This window comes from Nothoprocta perdicaria, unplaced genomic scaffold (genome assembly GCF_003342845.1).
Source record: "Nothoprocta perdicaria isolate Ctin4 unplaced genomic scaffold, notPer1 scaffold_1, whole genome shotgun sequence".
Lineage (NCBI taxonomy): Eukaryota > Metazoa > Chordata > Aves > Tinamiformes > Tinamidae > Nothoprocta > Nothoprocta perdicaria.
Window position 1 is genome coordinate 5,053,750 of NW_020454093.1, and position 17,087 is coordinate 5,070,836.

Genomic DNA, 17,087 nt, shown 5'->3' on the forward strand with positions numbered 1-17,087 from the left:
CACCAGAGTAAACTTCATAAAGAAATACGTTGTCTTCCAGTATATATATATATATGTATATATATTAAAAAAAAACCCAAACAAACAAACAAAAAAAAAGAAAACAATCAAAAAAACACCAAGGAAGAACTTTATACAAGCAGGTATAGTTACTTTGTTTCAATTAAAGATGCAACTCTCTCTCACTCCTGGCAAGAATAAATTGGTAACAGCACTGCTTCTCAACAGTGCAAAGTATCCTGAGAAATTATTAGGATTACAACAAAATACAGGGCTGTCATCACTAAGTTTTTGCACAAAACACAGCAATCAAATATCTTAAATAAATAAAACAGCAGATAACTTATAGTGTCTAAAACAAAAAGGGGATGTGACCTGGGACACTGCTAATTCTTCCATCACTAATAATCAGAAAAGGATTGCATTCAATTACTGTTAATATCTCTCAAGTTATCTATGGCCAATAATGTACACGGAGGTAATTTGTAGTTCAAGTTTTTTTGTGTGTTTTTTTCTTCAACTAGCTACACGCTGAGTTCTAAATTTTACACTCAAATGTGATTCAAATTTCAAACAAGCCCTCTTAGAGGAGCATTTCCTAATTTTGTGCAACTTTGATGCAGAGCCCAACACAGTCCTATGAAGAGAGACAGTGCATCTTTAAGCTCATTGGCACTGAAATCCCATTTCCTTTAGCTGCATTCTATTAGCTTGGCCAAGTTATCTCGTAATTCTGTTAGTTCAAATATTTTTCCATCAAGAATTTCTAAAAGTGTCTTCAAGTTATTGCGAAAAGCTTCTTGCTCATTCTGACTTTTCTCCAGACGTTGCTCTAGATCAGACAGCTGTCCTTCCAGGTCTTTGTTTCGAATTTCTACTTCCTTCAGAGAAAATACATAATATGTTAATGTGTTGTCTATAAATAGAAAGCAGTCTACCCTTCTGCTGGCATTCATGTGCTACTTGGTCAATTCTGCTTTTTAAAAAAACTTGTGATCCTTCAATGCTTCCACTAAACCAAAATCAGATTTTGAGGTTTTGTTAAGATGCAATCTGTACTCTCTGAAGTATCTCATTTCTCCCATCTTTCCATTAATTTCCATGAATTCGTCTAAAGAACAGAAACTTTCAGATATGGATAAAGTCAGTGACTTGCTCCGGGGTATAGTCCATATTAAATGGTCTCATAAATTGCAAACATTACTGCTTTATGTGGGAACGAGCACTGCCTTAGTACCGCCCCGCACTATATGCCTTTTCACATTGAAAATTACAACTGAAATACAAACTAGCTATACCAATCACAAGGTGAAATCAATTGTATCAAATTTAAAAGCGCCAACACTAGCTGAGTATCTTGTCTCGGCGGGTTAAATCTTTCAAAGTTCCTCTGCTCTGAAGCACCAGTCCACAGTTCAACTGCTGCCAAAGCACAAGAGAGTATGTGAATTAACAGTGAGCTTCTGTATATAGAGGCTGTTCTAATGTAACACATGCAAAGATGAAGTAGCAGCATTTGGAAGGCAGCTGCTGGGATCTGACACTGAGCACATCCTGCTCGCTTTCATGGGGAAGAGAAGTCCATGATCACTGTGAGTACGAGCACAGAGCCACTTTGCCTGGTGCCAGCTCGGATGAGGGGGAGCGCTGTGTGCTGGGGCCGCTCGCAATGCTGGGCTGCATATCAAACAGAGGCGAGGCTACAGTTGCTCTCATTTATGTCCCCTCTCTTATGGCAGATTACCAGTATAGCTGGTCTGGAAGAGCATGCTGCTATTTGCATTTGCACTTGTATATTTCCTAATTTCATAATGAATTTTCTAATTTCAATTATGAAAAGCACTTGAGAAGACAGCACAGAGACCTTGCACTTTGTATGCCATATACTTTTAGCAGTCATTTTCTTGAGATGTCTATAATAAATCAGTCTTTATGTACATTACCATTTTTAATCACCACTTACCTTTATAGCAGCCCTTCGTGCCACAAATGACTATTATTAAATTGTATTTGGAGCTCTTAATGGAGCTGCCATGAGCTTCTACAACAGCTTGTTTCATCCAGGTGCTAGAGAGGGCTATTTGGCATTGTGCTGCCAGGGTTTCCTCCTGTTACAAACAACTCTCCTTTCTGCCCTCGTGCTCTTCAGCTCTTATAAATATTTTATTCTTCTCTCTTCTTCAAAGTGAATGCACAAATTTACACTGGAGGGCATGGCATGAGACACCCTGACCCACACAGAATATGTACTGGGGCAGCCTGTATTTGACAAATGTAAAAAGGCAGCTTGGTGCCATGGTCAATTGTCTAAAATGTATTTCCACTTGCGAGGGGTGAGATGGCAGTGTGGATCTGCTCCTGTACCTTTGGGCAGATCAGCAATAAGGCGACCTGGCCAATGCCCTGTGCTGGCTCCCAGTGCCCATCACAGGGGTGAGCTCTGGGACCCGGTAGGTGGAAAAGGCAGCGAACATGAGGGAACCATAAAGGAGCAGAGAAGCACAACCTTTATGAGCTGTGGCAAGGCTGGGAGCCAGGCCTGATCTTCTGCCCAAGAATCCTAGCGGAACCAAGGGTTACATCCAAACTAATCTGGAACACTTCATTTGCTTCTTGTTTGTAAATGGACTAGATAAAAATCACTGTGTTTTGATCAGTGGCCTTGAGGAGCACAGCTGAAAGCAGGAATTGCCCCTTGCTTCCAGGTTCAACAAAAGAATTACTTTAATTGGTTTAATATAGAATAACATAGTTGTGGATGCATTAAAGGAAATTAATTGAAAAAGAAACAACATAAGTTAAAATACATTTACTTCCATAATGAATAACTAGCCCACAGTGGCTACAAGGGAGCAACTGTAACTGAGGTCATATCTCCTGCAGGTTCTCCTCCACTGCACCTACTCTTGCACTTCCAATTGAGGATTAGACAAGCCCTAAACTGACTGCACAAAATCAAGATCCATTGTGGCATAACAACTGTAACAGGGGCTAAAAAGGGAAATTTAGGGAAATGTCAGCCCTGGAATAATGAGTCATTCCTTTCTTTGGTCACACATTACTGATGGCTGTTGACCTTCCCTCATGCTTCCTGCTTCTGCTGTCAGCGCTTCTCTTCTGCTCACCAACCTTACATGCCTGGGAGTTCTCCTTGTCACCATTCTTACCAAGGGATAATTAATTACTGTAAGTAGGGAAGCCAGTGATAAAAGGGATTATTTTACAACAAATCCATGGATATGAATGTTTTATGTGGTGACATACATACCATCTTGGTCTGAAGAACAGCACATTGCCCTGTATCTAGCACTGAACATCATCTTTCCCTCCATAAATTCTTTTAAACTTAGGAATTGATCTGCTGCGAGGTGTTAGGGTTACATCAAAGTTAAAACTTTGAGGTAACAAAGTTTTTTGTTACATCAAATAAACAACATCAAAGTTAAAAAAAATCACATAAAAAAAGAATAGCTTTATTCTAAATCTAGTAAATTCTTTATCCATATTCAGCATAAGGCTTTTCCTTCTAATTCTCCAATACTGTTGCTTGCCCCCTGTCCTTCCAACTATATGAATTCCTTTCTTCCGTTTGCATTTCCAGCTTTTGTTTGCCCGTAGTAGTTTATCTTTTAAAATTAACAACTTATAGAAAATAGGATTAACTAAAATATGCCAGAAGTTTTTGCTCTTAACTTCTGGAAAAATCCAGTTTCTACATTAGATCTTTACACATGTGTATCCCAGATTAGTACTAGTGATCTTTGCAATGGCATTGCATTACAAGTTCATATGCAGTTCAGGCACAGTCTATTATTACAAGTCATTCTGCTTTAGAATTGTTATTTTTTGATGGGAAACAATGAAGAGCTGTTCAGGCAAGGTATTCTGTTCCTCCACTTTTGTCATTTCACTTCATTTGCGATTAATCTCGGACAATAATATAGTGACTCTTCTAATACATTCAGTGCCTTTAGGTTTATTTTATGCTGTTTTGTTCAGACCTCTCTGTGGGCATCATTTTTTCATATACATTTCCTGTATATTTTCTTCACTTAAAGAGACATAAATTAGTAACATGATTGTTGTTTTTTACACTGTAATAAGCTCTTGTAAAGATCAGTGTGAGGATAAGAATAAAATATTCAAACTATAGAGAACAGCTATGTTTTGGAATCTGCCACAGCTACCCTGATTCATGGAGAGTCATACTGCTCATGACTCACTGATATGTGTCTGCTCTACACTGCTAATGAAATTATTAGGTAACAAGGGCCTCAATACTTACCCTTCCCTGTGATAACACACTGCTCCTCACTGGAGTTTACCACTGATGGGTTTCTAATTCATTGTTACACGAGTGTGTACACGAGAAATGCAGTACACCTTGATATAATGGTTTCTTTGTGGTTTTCATACAAGCTGAGTTCCAAAATATTTTTAGAGTTACATAATCTATTTTCAAACACAAGAGGGAAAAAGTAAAGCTTAAGAAAAAACAGGAGGACGAATAGATATGGACCCTGGAGACAACCACTCTGAAAACAAACGATGAGTCAACTAAGTGAACAGATGTGGGATGGTTAATCTAGAGCTATAGAAGGAAACGCTATTGCCCAGACGCTACAGATAGAGGGGAAAGTGGCTCAGAGAAGGCCAGTGTTATCAAAGCAGAGAGAAAACAGCAGTAAGCAAAGATGTAAAATCTTCTACAGTGGTTGCCTCGGGACAGTAATAAACTTTAAGATGAAGAAAGGCAATTTTTAACTTGGATTTGACAGCTTTAAACTTTGTTTTGTATAGAAGCATTTTGAAAAATTAAGTTATTACTCAGAGCGTAACATATGGACATGCATATACACTATATTCACTTAGCTACTAAAGATATAAATATACAAAAAAATAAAGCCAGTAGACTCTGCAAAGTGTAATTTTTAACATTCTAAAACATCTTCAGTCTTTTACTATTCTCTCATAATTCTGTTTACTAAAGATGGCTGGTTCCCCGCTCATTATTACATTTCTTGTGATCATATACTGCATTTATTGTATATGCTACTGTTAGATCAATCTCCAACTTTTCCCTTTTGGAATCTCTCAACTAAGTTCCTTATGTGGTTTTGAGGGCTAAAATGAGATTGAAGGAAGTCTGAATTTACAAAACTGATTAAAAAGGAAATCTGCATAATAATTTTATGCTGTGGATTGTCTGATGAAGCTTGTTTTTAGCACGATTTAGGTTGAGCCTTGGAACAAGGCTAGTCATCTTTAAGCACTTTAGATTTCCAATTACTTACAGATTCACAGATTCACAGAATATTTAAGGATGGAAGGGACCTCTACAGATCATCTAGTCCAACCTTCCTGCTCAAGCAGGCACACCTACAGCATGTGGCACAGGGTGGCATCCAGGCGGGTTTTGAAGACCTCCAGAGTAGGAGACTCCACAACCTCCCTGGGCAGCCTGTTCCACTGCTCTGTCACCCTAACAGTAAAGAAGTTGCTCCKCACCTGGAGACGGAACTTCTTGTGYTTCAGCTTGTGGCCATTACCCCTCGTCCTATCGCTGGCCACCAGTGAGAACAGCTTGTCCCCTTCCTCCCTGCATTCTCCCTTCCTGAACTTATACATATTAATCATATCCCCTCTGAGCCGTCTCTTCTCCAGAGAAAACAGGCCCAGCTCACTCAGCCTCTCTTCATACAAGAGATGTTCCATTCCCTTAATCATCCTGGTTGCCCTTCTCTGGACCCTCTCCAGAAGCTCCACGTCCCTCCTATACTGGGGAGCCCAGAACTGCACACAGTACTCCAGGTGCGGCCTCACCAGAGCTGAGGGGCAGAATCACCTCCCTTGACCTGCTGGCAACACTCCTCCTGATGCAGGCCAGGATCCCATTGGCCTTCTTGGCCACGAGGGCACACTGCTCACTCATGGTTAACTTAGTGTCAACCAGGACTCCCAGGTCCCTCTCCGTGGAGGTGCTCTCCAGCAGGTCCACCCCTAATCTGTACTGATGCCTGGGGTTATTCCTCCCCAGGTGCAGGACCCTGCACTTGTCCTTATTGAACCTCATGAGGTTCCTCTCTGCCCAACTCTCCAGTCTGTCCAGGTCCCTCTGGATGGCAGCACAGGCCTCCGGAGTGTCGGCCACTCCACCCAGCTTGGTGTCATCTGCAAACTTGCTCAGGGTGCATTCCGTGCCCTCGTCCAGGTCATTGATAAACAAGTTGAACAGCACTGGGCCCAGCACTGACCCCTGGGGGACACCACTGGCCACAGGCCTCCAACTGGACTCGGCCCCATTTATCACCACCCTCTGAGGTCTGCCATCCAGCCAGCCCTCGATCCACCGCACCGATGTCTGACTTAATGTCTGAGTTTCCAGTTGTGGCCTAACCCTGAAGTCTGAACATAAAGTTTAAATCCATCTGAATTTTGGGTCAGAAGGCTGGTGTTTCCCAAGGAAGGGATCTCCATGTTGGCTAGGTAGCCCAGTGACTAAAGGAGAGAGGTTCAGTTGTAGTGACTCACTGAGTGGAAGGCTCTGCATGCTGTTTCTTAGAGGCTAAAGTATCTAGCTTTACACACAGTAAAAAAACAACCCAGAACAACAAGAAAAATGGGATGATTCTAAGTAATTTCAAGAAAATGTCAAATGTGGCTTTTAAAGCCTGTATTACACAAGAATGCTTTAACCTTTACCTTATCAGCCTATGTTGAAAAGCTAACTACAGACTCATTCCAAGAGGATGATATGATGCCTGACAGATCAGTGGCACAGCAGACCTGTGGGAACGACACTACTGTGAAAATGAGATCCAAACTGCCCAGAATATGTATTAATGAAGGACACACGCTAACAAGAGAAGATTAGGTGGAATTCTAAATGAGACTGGAGACTCTTTCCTCAAGAAAAAAATACCACCTTACAACAGGTGGAAATTGCAGTACAAGTACCAGAGGAGCGTCCTCCCGCAACGCTTTGCAACACAGTTGAACTTATTTATCTGGCAACATCTGTAAAGAGACTATCAGCTGCTCATGTGAAGTGCTCACTTGCTGATCATTTTTCTCTTCTAAATAAATAAATACAATGCTCACCTGTAACTTCTGGGTCAGAGAATCCCGCTGCGCCTGGAGCTCTCTGGCATTCTCAATTTCTTGTTTTAATCTTTCTATTTCCTGGGTGAGAAGAAAAGATCTCTTCAACATCACCTTACACACCTCATACAACTCAGCACAGGTAGCTTCTGCTCATGCTTCTCCTGACCAAACTATTCCAGTGACACCAAAACCACTATTGCCTAACACGGCAATAAGCTCTCCTCCCCATATTCTTGCATTTCAGTCCCAAAAGAACAATTCCAGGGTGAATAAACAGTAAAGATAAGCATTTCATTTGCTATAAAAGTCCAAGACTCACTCCCACACAAAGGATCTGCATATTTTTTTGGGTGGAAAATTAAGGGTGCTCATAATTACAGAAAAAATGTTATACTTTAAATTCTATTTTAATCCACCCTTAAGGATCTTTTTCAAGCCAAAAATCCAATTTTCATCTGTGTGCTGCTTATTATGTCACTAGCAATGGGCATAAAAAATCGTCTGCTTTTACCACTGATTTCTATAAAAGGAGTCTAAAAGAAATGGTATTTTTAATTTAGGAAGCAGAAAGTAACAAAGCATAAAAATAACACACTATATGAAATAATGAATAATGGAAGAGAACTTTGCTTGGCTTACCTTGAAGAGAAAATAACAAAACAGCTTATGAAACTAAAAAGCTAAAGTACTTTCCCAAAGAGGGGTATATTTAACTCCTAGAATTTCTTTCTGAAAGATATCTTTGTGTCCAACAGTTCAGCATAATTCAAAAGAGCACCAGTACTGGCAACATTCACACCTAGATACTAATCTCTTAAGTGTGAGGGAGTCTGGAGAAGGTTTTTCTTTTTGGGAGAAATTCTTTACAGTTACTGTGTTTCCTGAATCCTCCTCAGAAACAGCAGCCTAACAGCCTGTGTTGGAGACAAGAAGTAGATACAGACATGCTGCTCATCTTAACAAACATATCTATGGCGGCTGTGATTCAGAAAAGGTAAGAATAAATGTTAGCAAATACCTCTTCTTTTTTCTTCAGGGTAGATTCTAATTCCTGTATTGTCTGGTTTAATTCTGTTTTATGTGTGTGGACTGCATTGGCTTGACTGCTCACACACTCTAGCTCCGTCACCTGTTGAAATAAGGAGAAGCAAGACATACAGGATTCATAGACAGAATTTCAAGGTACTACCACTTCTTTGGATACCTCGCTGCATTTGGGAAAAAAAAGCCATTAATTCAGAGTGACATACATTATTAAATTGGTGAGGATGTTTCTATGAAGTTAGCATAAAATTCCTTAACAAATTATTTTGCATAAAATGGTTGCTATGACTTCTAATGTTTATTGTAATATTCTGGAAATAATATACTTAATATGTTGCTGTTTAAAAGAACATTAATTAAAAGTTATACTTACTAATTATTGAAAATTTTATGGAAGAAGCTGAATTACCATTTCAGAACCAGCAATGCCTAAATGATTAACCACACATCTGTCAGTTTAACTAACCTCTCCATCTGACACTTTTTAATGTTGCACCATCTTAATAAACGAAGCCACAATGCTCACTCACTTCCTAGCAAGCCAATTAACATTTCAGAGCCTCAATTTCTGCCTCTGCATCCACAATGTAACAGCAGATAGTTAGTTACCAGTGTACAGCTGCCAACTGCTTTCTTGTCTCGTTCCGTATCTCTTCTCTCAGTTACAAAGCCAACAGCTAATGGCACAATTTGGGCTTGTACAGCTCCTCTTTATTAGCAGGCAGCTTGCTATCTCCATCTGCCCTTGGAGAAGATAACCTACCTGGCAGTGGTATGCTTTTTTTTTCTTTTATTTTTTAACTGAAGAGATGTTAATATGCCTGCTATTCACAGATAAATGATCATTTAAAAACAGCTTGTGCACCAGTGAAATAAAATTCATGCAGCAAAAGCTCATGTAGAAAAATCTTTGTTCAGGTATTAGAGTACTTTCACACTGCAGGTCTGCATGGATGTCTGCACTGAAGTCTTGTTTAATAACTGTCAAGCTGGTAAAAATACAAGCAAAAAAAAAAAAATCAATACCTCTTTTTCCCCCCCCCCCCCAGAATATATGTGCCTGTCAATCTCAGCAGCATCTATCTACAGAAATTAACAATCTGACCCCAAATTTTTTTGCACAAAGTGTATCATTACGCTACCCAGTTCTGCAACCAAAAAGCCTTTAGGTCTTCATTTAATTTCTTTGGCGAAGGAGCCCCTAGGCGTACGTACGGCAAATGCCAATTTTCTTTCTTAGAGGACAAAGACCATCCTGAGGAATGAAGGATGGTGTCCCTCAGTTCTGATGTCACACAGCCAGGGAAGCCACTGATGACGGTGATTTCAGACTCCAACCTCTCTGTAAACTCCAAAGGGAGATTATTGTGTGTAGAGAGAATTAAGGGAATGCCAAGGTGAAACATGAGAAAATGAAAATCAAATCCCTACCCAGCTTCTTCTTTCTGAGATATGGGTTATAAACCTCCCCACTGTAATGGCCATGACTAGTCTAATTTCTTCTACTGGAAAACTGTGATTAGACACTTTTGCTCATTAGGTTTACAAATTAAGATTACAGCAAAGTCTCGGGAGGGATAAGGAGAATAATTTGCTAAAAAAATCCTCAACTACCTTATTTGCTTGGAATTGTCCCAAAAGGAACAATATCTGTGTTCACAGAAAAGAAGCAATAGCCATTAGTTGAGTTTTATATGACACTAAGCATTACTGTTACCTAGCTCAGGATCTCAGATCATTCTCTCAATTTGTTTAAACTAAACACAGACATATCAATTTAGATTTTGTGACTGATACCAATAGAAATATTTCACTGCTGTAATTACACAAATATAAACAGACAGAATTGCACTACCCAGACTGGGATAAACCTACGGCTAAACAGTGTCTGAAAGAACACCTAGACACAACTGGAACCAGAGTCACTGATTAAGAAAGCTAAAGCCTGGAAGGAAGGGATTTAGCCTGGAGGTCACCTGGTCCAACTCTCTGCTCCAAGCGGGGTCAAATCGGAAGCTATGGTCCTTTACCTTCTTCCAGAGGTGTTACATGCACATGCAGACCCCCACATCCTGCCCTGGCCGCCTTACAGAGAGCTCTGGCTCATTTCTAAGCTTTATCGGAGCTCTGGCTTCTCACCCACCCACTCTTCTTGAGATTAACCTATTAAACCTATTCAACTGCTGAAAGGAGTCTCAAGTTAAAGGCAGAAGCCTCTGTCAATCCAGACTTAGTGTTGGAAAACCAAGTTCAAGCCCTCTTCTACCTGTTAAGTAAGACAGACCGGAAAAGTAAGCAAGCTAACTCCTGTTACCCCCAAATAATCCCAACATGGGGGTGAACTACTGTGAACTATATGGTTTAAGCCCACATAGTTAACGTCTTGGTGCAACGTGTGGCATGTAGCACATTGCTCTAGCAGGCACTGGCAGGGTGAAAGCTCCTTCACACAAAGGGGAGTAACCTCAGCAGGACGGACAAGGAAAACCCAGTCCCTCAGCTGCCTCTGCCCTTGGGTCTGGTCTCTGATCCATGACAAGGGAGGAGCGTGGCCCTCACTGCTCTCCACAGCGCTTTCCTCCGGGCTGGTTCACAAAGCGAGGCCGCGCGTGCACCAACAGCATGGCGGGCAGCACCCTCCCTCAGAAGGGCCTTTCATGTCCCTGGGTAAACAGAGTACCAAGTCCTACACTGTTTTTCTCAGGCAGACAACCACCTCTCATTGCTGATGAAAGAAAATAATGTGCTGTTCAACTATTTTGTTCTTTGTTCATTGAAAAATCTGTAAATTGAAAGGAAAAAAAATCAATTAAGAACAGCTTTACTTTAAGCACAGGCTTATTTAAATGCCCATTCCTACAGAGTCCCCAAAAGATTTCAAATATCTTCATGATGTGCTCTTCCTGAATGTATCTGTAAAAAAGAAAAATGTATTGTGACCCTTTCAAAAAATCTGTGCACTAAAATGGGCTAGAAAATGATGCAATATAAGGAGTCCGCAATTGAAAACAGAAATAACAAAAGATAAAGCTCTAGGCAAAAATCTGGATAGCTTTTACTTGCTCTATTTACTTTGTTTCAAATTGAACTTATTATTCTCATGACCAGTGGTCCAAAAATCATTAAAAATAACTGTTTATGCGTTACCCACGGGAGAGGGTATAAAAGGAGGCTAAAATGCTTTAGCTGACCCTCCCACCTGCTATTTTCTGGGGCATCTTCTCATTCATTTTTTCATGTTGAGGAGAAAGGCTCAATCAATTGTTCGACAACAGTAAGCAACAGTAAGCAAAGCAACTGTGATTAAGCCTTGTTTCCAGTACAGAACTCGCGTTGAAAAAACAAGTCTTTGAACAATAACTGATTGCAAAGATTAAAAAGGGTTGCTGTTTTGTGCTATTATAACACTGCATTGACTTACATATCCAAAACACTGTGCCTTCATATTTGAGGGGGAAAAAAAAGGATTGTTCATTCTGCTTCTACCTCTGGGCTTTTGTTTTTTCATTTTGCATTTAGTATCCAAGGATGGATTGCATGAAAGGAAAGAAAGTCCAAAACAGGCTTTTCAGTAACTATTAAATGAGCTAATTCTTCCGGTATATGGCCATTATTATGTTTAACTGCATACTTCAGGGAGAAACGTAAGTCAGCCAAAACAGGACAGCAAGCCAACTTGTTCTGGCAAAGCCTAAAACCTTCTCAGTTGTGGTCATACCAGAATTTATGGAATTTTTTATCCAAGATCAGCAGCCTATAAATCTAGGAGAAGGCCAGGGAGAGGTTTTCACTGGAGCATTCGGCTAGCATATACTGAGCTGCAAAGACTGGAGGAGAAGGGAGGCTTTGGGCCATGTAATAGAACTTGAAAGAAAAACAGCTTTGATATGAGCCTAAGACAGAGACAGCACAAGCATTTCAGAAGACTGAAGAATCCCTGAAAGAAAATAAACTAAATCAAAACAAACAAAACAAAGAAAGGGGAAGAAATTTTATCAAATCCCTGCACAAATGACTCCCCACCAACTGCAGAGTTTGGTTAGACAGAGGCAAAGAACTGGCAATGACAGATGTGTGAGGAGTGGCCTCCCTCCCGGCACAACGACTGCCTGAATGAATCTGAGCTGTTTCCGCTGCAGGTCATTTCATTTTCTCAAACCATTTTCTTGAGACCAATTTATGTACTTCTGGTCTCCAACAGTAATATGTTTTATTTGGCACCTTAAATTCAGTAACCACACATCATAAATTTCTTGCTAAACTTCAAACAGGAATTACATTGACTATCACCGAAATGCAAAGAAAGGAAGGTTAAACTGTATTTTCAGCAGAGCTTTGACCTCACCTTACGCTGTTAACTTGTTCTCATCCTAAAGTTAGATTTATCCCTTGTATCTATTGTAGAACACAGTATCAGCAGTCCACTGACTCAGGCTACAGTGCAGAACAGACAGAGAGCTAATGTGCAAGATTGAACGTATATATTAATTATCTGCTTTTAGCTAGTTCAGTTACATCTCCAAACGTGCCCTATGACTGCAATAAAAATATTGCATTAGTAATTCAAAATGTGCCCCCTACCAGCCTTTTGCTTTCTACAAGAAGAGAAATGATGTTGCATTGCTCAGCAAATCTAGCAAAAACTGCATAAGCTTTTGTGATTTATGCAGAAGCTTCTCAGTTCTTTATAGTGGATAGTAAGGACAAGGCAAATCAGGAAAACAATACCAGTATAGCTTAAAAAAAAAAATCCAGAAAGATTTTTGGTCCTAAGAAATGTGAAAATGCAGGAAACAAGGAAAATTGCTTTTTCAAGGTTGCTGCTGAAGGAACAAAAAGTGCACCACAGTATTATTCATATACATCATTTCTGACAGCAAATTAAATATTGTGGTTTTCCAAGATTTACCCATAAATAAATGATAACCTGGGGGCAGGGGCAAGTTTTGTGCATTACCAATCATACATTACTCTTCTGAACTGGAAAAAAACAATTAAAGATTTTGCTGAAAAGGAGTTTCTAACTCTAATATTCACCCCAAACATTTCTCTGGAACTTTGCTTGATATTTAACATTGCAACCTCATTTACAGAGATCACAAAAGGCTGTTTTTGCTTTTTAGGGAGTTTTTAGTGCAATAAATATTGTAATAATCTGGATTGCAAATCCAGATTAATGAACTATACACATAAAAGCATGGATTTATCAGTACACAACCGCACCCAGTCTTCATGACTCAGGATTTTGTCCACTAACAGAAATACACATTAACTTTAAATAAGAAGTCATAGAAAATGCATAGACAAATACTAGCAAACAACAATCCCACTCTTTTGACATTAAATTGACAAATTAACAATGTTTACCCTACAGAGAGCCTATCTATTTTCTTTATAAACAAACAGTACTAAGCTACTATCTAGCTACCTGCTAATTAATATAGTTTAGGAAGGAAGTTTCTTAACTTTCCTCAGTGATATAAGACCAAACTGAAACACGGGCTCCAATGAACACTTATTCACACAACTGCCACAGAAGTGCTAATAAGTTATTCAATAGCGTGGACTTCTCAGCATGTAAGAAGCCCACAACATGGCTGTGTTTCAGCAAGCCGTCTTATCACACATCGGCCTGTCCAACGTTGGGTCTTTGTTCTTCTGTTACTACTTCAGATATTGGAAGCATGGAGGTTAGTGCTAAGGGATCTCCAACCTTCAAAAGATCTTTAAAAGATCTTCTACAGCATTTTGGGAAAATCTGAGCAGATGGGTTCCATAACTCCTTGGACTTTGCTAACTGCCTTTAAAGATATTTGTTTTCTTTAAGTAGACCAGGAAAATAACTGTGCTTTTATTTCTTTATGCACATACTTTCTTTAATATTCACTTCAAAACTTTTTAAGAGAAGTGAAATCAGGGCTATTTCTTTTTCTTTTTTTATGACCACCTAAGATGGCATGATTTTTGTTTTATTCAGGAATGAAACAGATGGATGAGGAATCAGAACATAATAGCCTAATTTTGTCTTATTTCCTAGGAAATCATAAAATAACGAGCTAGAATTCAAGAGTTACCTCTCTATACTTTTAGGAATACCCAAGAGCTGGATCATTTGCCTTCATCTCTTCTTATCTCAGGCTTCTTTTCCTGCAGATGAATCATCTTCAAGGCCTGCAGCTCTTTATTATCCACTGGCGTTATTAATCTGTGCTATTGCCCAGTGTCATAGGATGATTTACTTTAACAGTTAGCATGCAAGAAAAAATGCAGAGTTTTCTTTTTTTACATGACAGAGATGAAACTTTGGGTTACTTTGCATAATTCATATCACCATTCAATCCTTTCCTTTCCACAATATCAGGATTAATGTTAGTACAGAAGCTATTAAATTTGTCTAAAGTAGCTCACTTCAGCTTTTTTATATCTGTTACTGAGCTGTTCCAAACTCACGAATCCCTTTTGATTTCAAAAAGCTATGGAGGGTGTGTAGGAGGCCTTCCCAAGCCCATTTAAGGGAAATCCTTGTTGTTAAACTGTCTCTGAGCAGATCGGTGGGGAGAAGGCTTCCAGCTCTAAGTTAGGCTCTTGACTGGCATGGTATCTTCCTAAAATTATTATCTTTCTCTTTTTTAGAGGGGAAAACGCATATATTAGGGTAGTAAATTTTGGAAAATACAATATACGACAAATTAAGAAAGTGCAGTATTTGTGACTTGAGCTCACAGTATATCAAAAGAAAGCACAAAGCTTTAATTTATTGAGAGCTCTGCACTCAGCCACCCTGAGTCTGTATTCTATTTCTTCTCATCTTTAAGCACTACTAATACAGAGAACAAATAGGAGCAGGAAGACAAAGGCACAAGAGATAGCAACTAATGCAGGTTAATGGGAATAACTGAAATGATAGATGAGGAAATCTTTTACTTAATCAGAAATAGCAGATAATAAATTAAATTAATTTAAAATATGCAATAAAAACGTCCAGAGAGAAGCATTTTAGCTTTGCTTCTGTGCTTTAAAAGATGAAAAAATATAAATAATGTGGCATAGAGAAAAACTATTACAGTCAAATTTGGAACAATTATTGAATAAAAAAGGTTGGATTAAAAATAATTTAAAATATCTTTAAAAGCAAAGACTACACTAAGTACTATGTGGCTCAAAAGACAGTAAATGAGAACAATGGAAAATAGAATAATAACTGTAAAATCAAGGTACATTTATAAATATGACATGACTAAATTAAAATTGCAGAAAAGAGTACATAAGTCAACTAACAAAAATAATTAACAATTAGAAATTTATTTCTATATTTATATAAACAAGAAGCTATACAAATAAGGTTATTTCATAAGACAATTAAACAAAGAGGAATCTAAAGTTTTTTTTTTTTTAAAAGATAAAATTTACTAATCATTACGTATTCCCCCACACACACCACATCTGACATAGAGAATGTAAGCCTGCAGTAGCTTGCAGATAAGATGACTCAGGCACCAAAGCTTTTTTTTTTAATATATATATATATATATAAAAAAAATGTATATATCTACATGTGTATGTATACTATACACACACACACACACACCTCTAAAGCACATAAGGAGTGAATTTCACAAATACATTATATACAAATCACGTACTATATTATTAACTTGAACTTAGCATAGCAAATAGTGGTGGACGGCCTACTCTTTCTTTCGGAGGCTGGTCTGCTTTGTACAACTGTGCCTTTACCAAGCAAGCATTCCACTCTAACACATGGATACATGCGTTATTCCTCTCCTGGGAGAGTCAGCTTTTGCCTAGAAACATTACATTTCACCAGGCAAACTAATTTTAAACTTCCATGTCTTCTTTAAGCCAATGTTCCTAAGAGTATTTCTAAAAACTTTTTCTCATGAAAATGGTAATACAAGTATAAGCACACAGGAACCTGGCACTCCTTCCTACCACATACACCATAGTTAGAAGTCTCCACCTCTGCCCTATTAAAAGCACATTTTCTGCCTGTGTAACAGAGAAGTATCTGACTTGCAGTTTCTTGTTAAAATCAAGTAATATTTCACATTTGAAAGATCAGCCTTGGGTTAGATCAGTATTCCATTATATGGATAACAGAGTGAGATTGATTTTTTTTAATATGATCTGCAAACTCTTGCCTAAAGAGTTTGACTTACTGGGTTAGCCAAGTCCATCTTTTTTTCTAAAATCAATCCCAATAGAGGACAGTGCTCTTGATCAACTATCCTGTAGTAATTTACAGCCATGCACAGAGATTCATAGGCACAGAGCTTTACTAGATCATATGTGACAATTCAGTAAGTGAAAGATTTAACACAAGCATGTAAAAGATGGCTATAACAGCAAAACACAGATGATTCCATGTTAGGATTTTGTGTTTCATCAGAAATACATAATAGATGATTGCAGGAAACTAGCTAGACAAAGGTTGTGCAAGTTATGAATGCACACAGACAGAAAGTCTTAGTGCTGTTAACTGCACTATGAGGTATGAGGAGAATCTCATTCTAAATCTACCTATATTCATTAACTCTATTTTCCAATAACAGATTTTAAATAAGACAAAACTAAGAGTGCCTGTATCATCACATAAAAGATCTTGCACTGTACTGCCTTGCCTATCTTGTCTTTGCAACAAAAGCTGTGAATAGATTTTATTATGAAGAATGCTATCTCACTAGGTCTGCACTTGAGTTTTACCAGAAAATTTCTACTGGAGGTCAAACCTATCCAATCTTGTGCACTATATTAATTAGTAGGCTATAATTTAATCAGTCTTATCTACAAAGGACAGCACTATCATCTATTCACATGATTAGAATATCCACCCTTTCAAAGGATAAATTCAAATGTTGTAGCAAAGTGAAAATTTCTCTTTATACAAACACACATGACAAGCCTGCATCTTGCTGGGA

At 38.6% G+C, this 17,087-nt stretch overlaps 1 protein-coding gene across 1 annotated transcript in view; it reads right to left on the reverse strand.

The window, feature by feature from the left end:
- Positions 1 to 203: 203 nt before the first annotated feature.
- HOMER1 (homer scaffold protein 1) overlaps positions 204 to 17,087 on the reverse strand; it is an 84,630-nt gene continuing 67,746 nt past the window's right edge. Inside the window, exons 8-10 of the mRNA XM_026035426.1 lie at positions 8,123 to 8,233; positions 7,102 to 7,182; positions 204 to 881 (exon numbers count right to left, since the gene is read on the reverse strand). Of these exons, the coding sequence (XP_025891211.1) occupies positions 693 to 881; positions 7,102 to 7,182; positions 8,123 to 8,233 (381 nt within the window). The 3' untranslated portion in view covers positions 204 to 692. The remainder of the gene's footprint in view (positions 882 to 7,101; positions 7,183 to 8,122; positions 8,234 to 17,087) is intronic.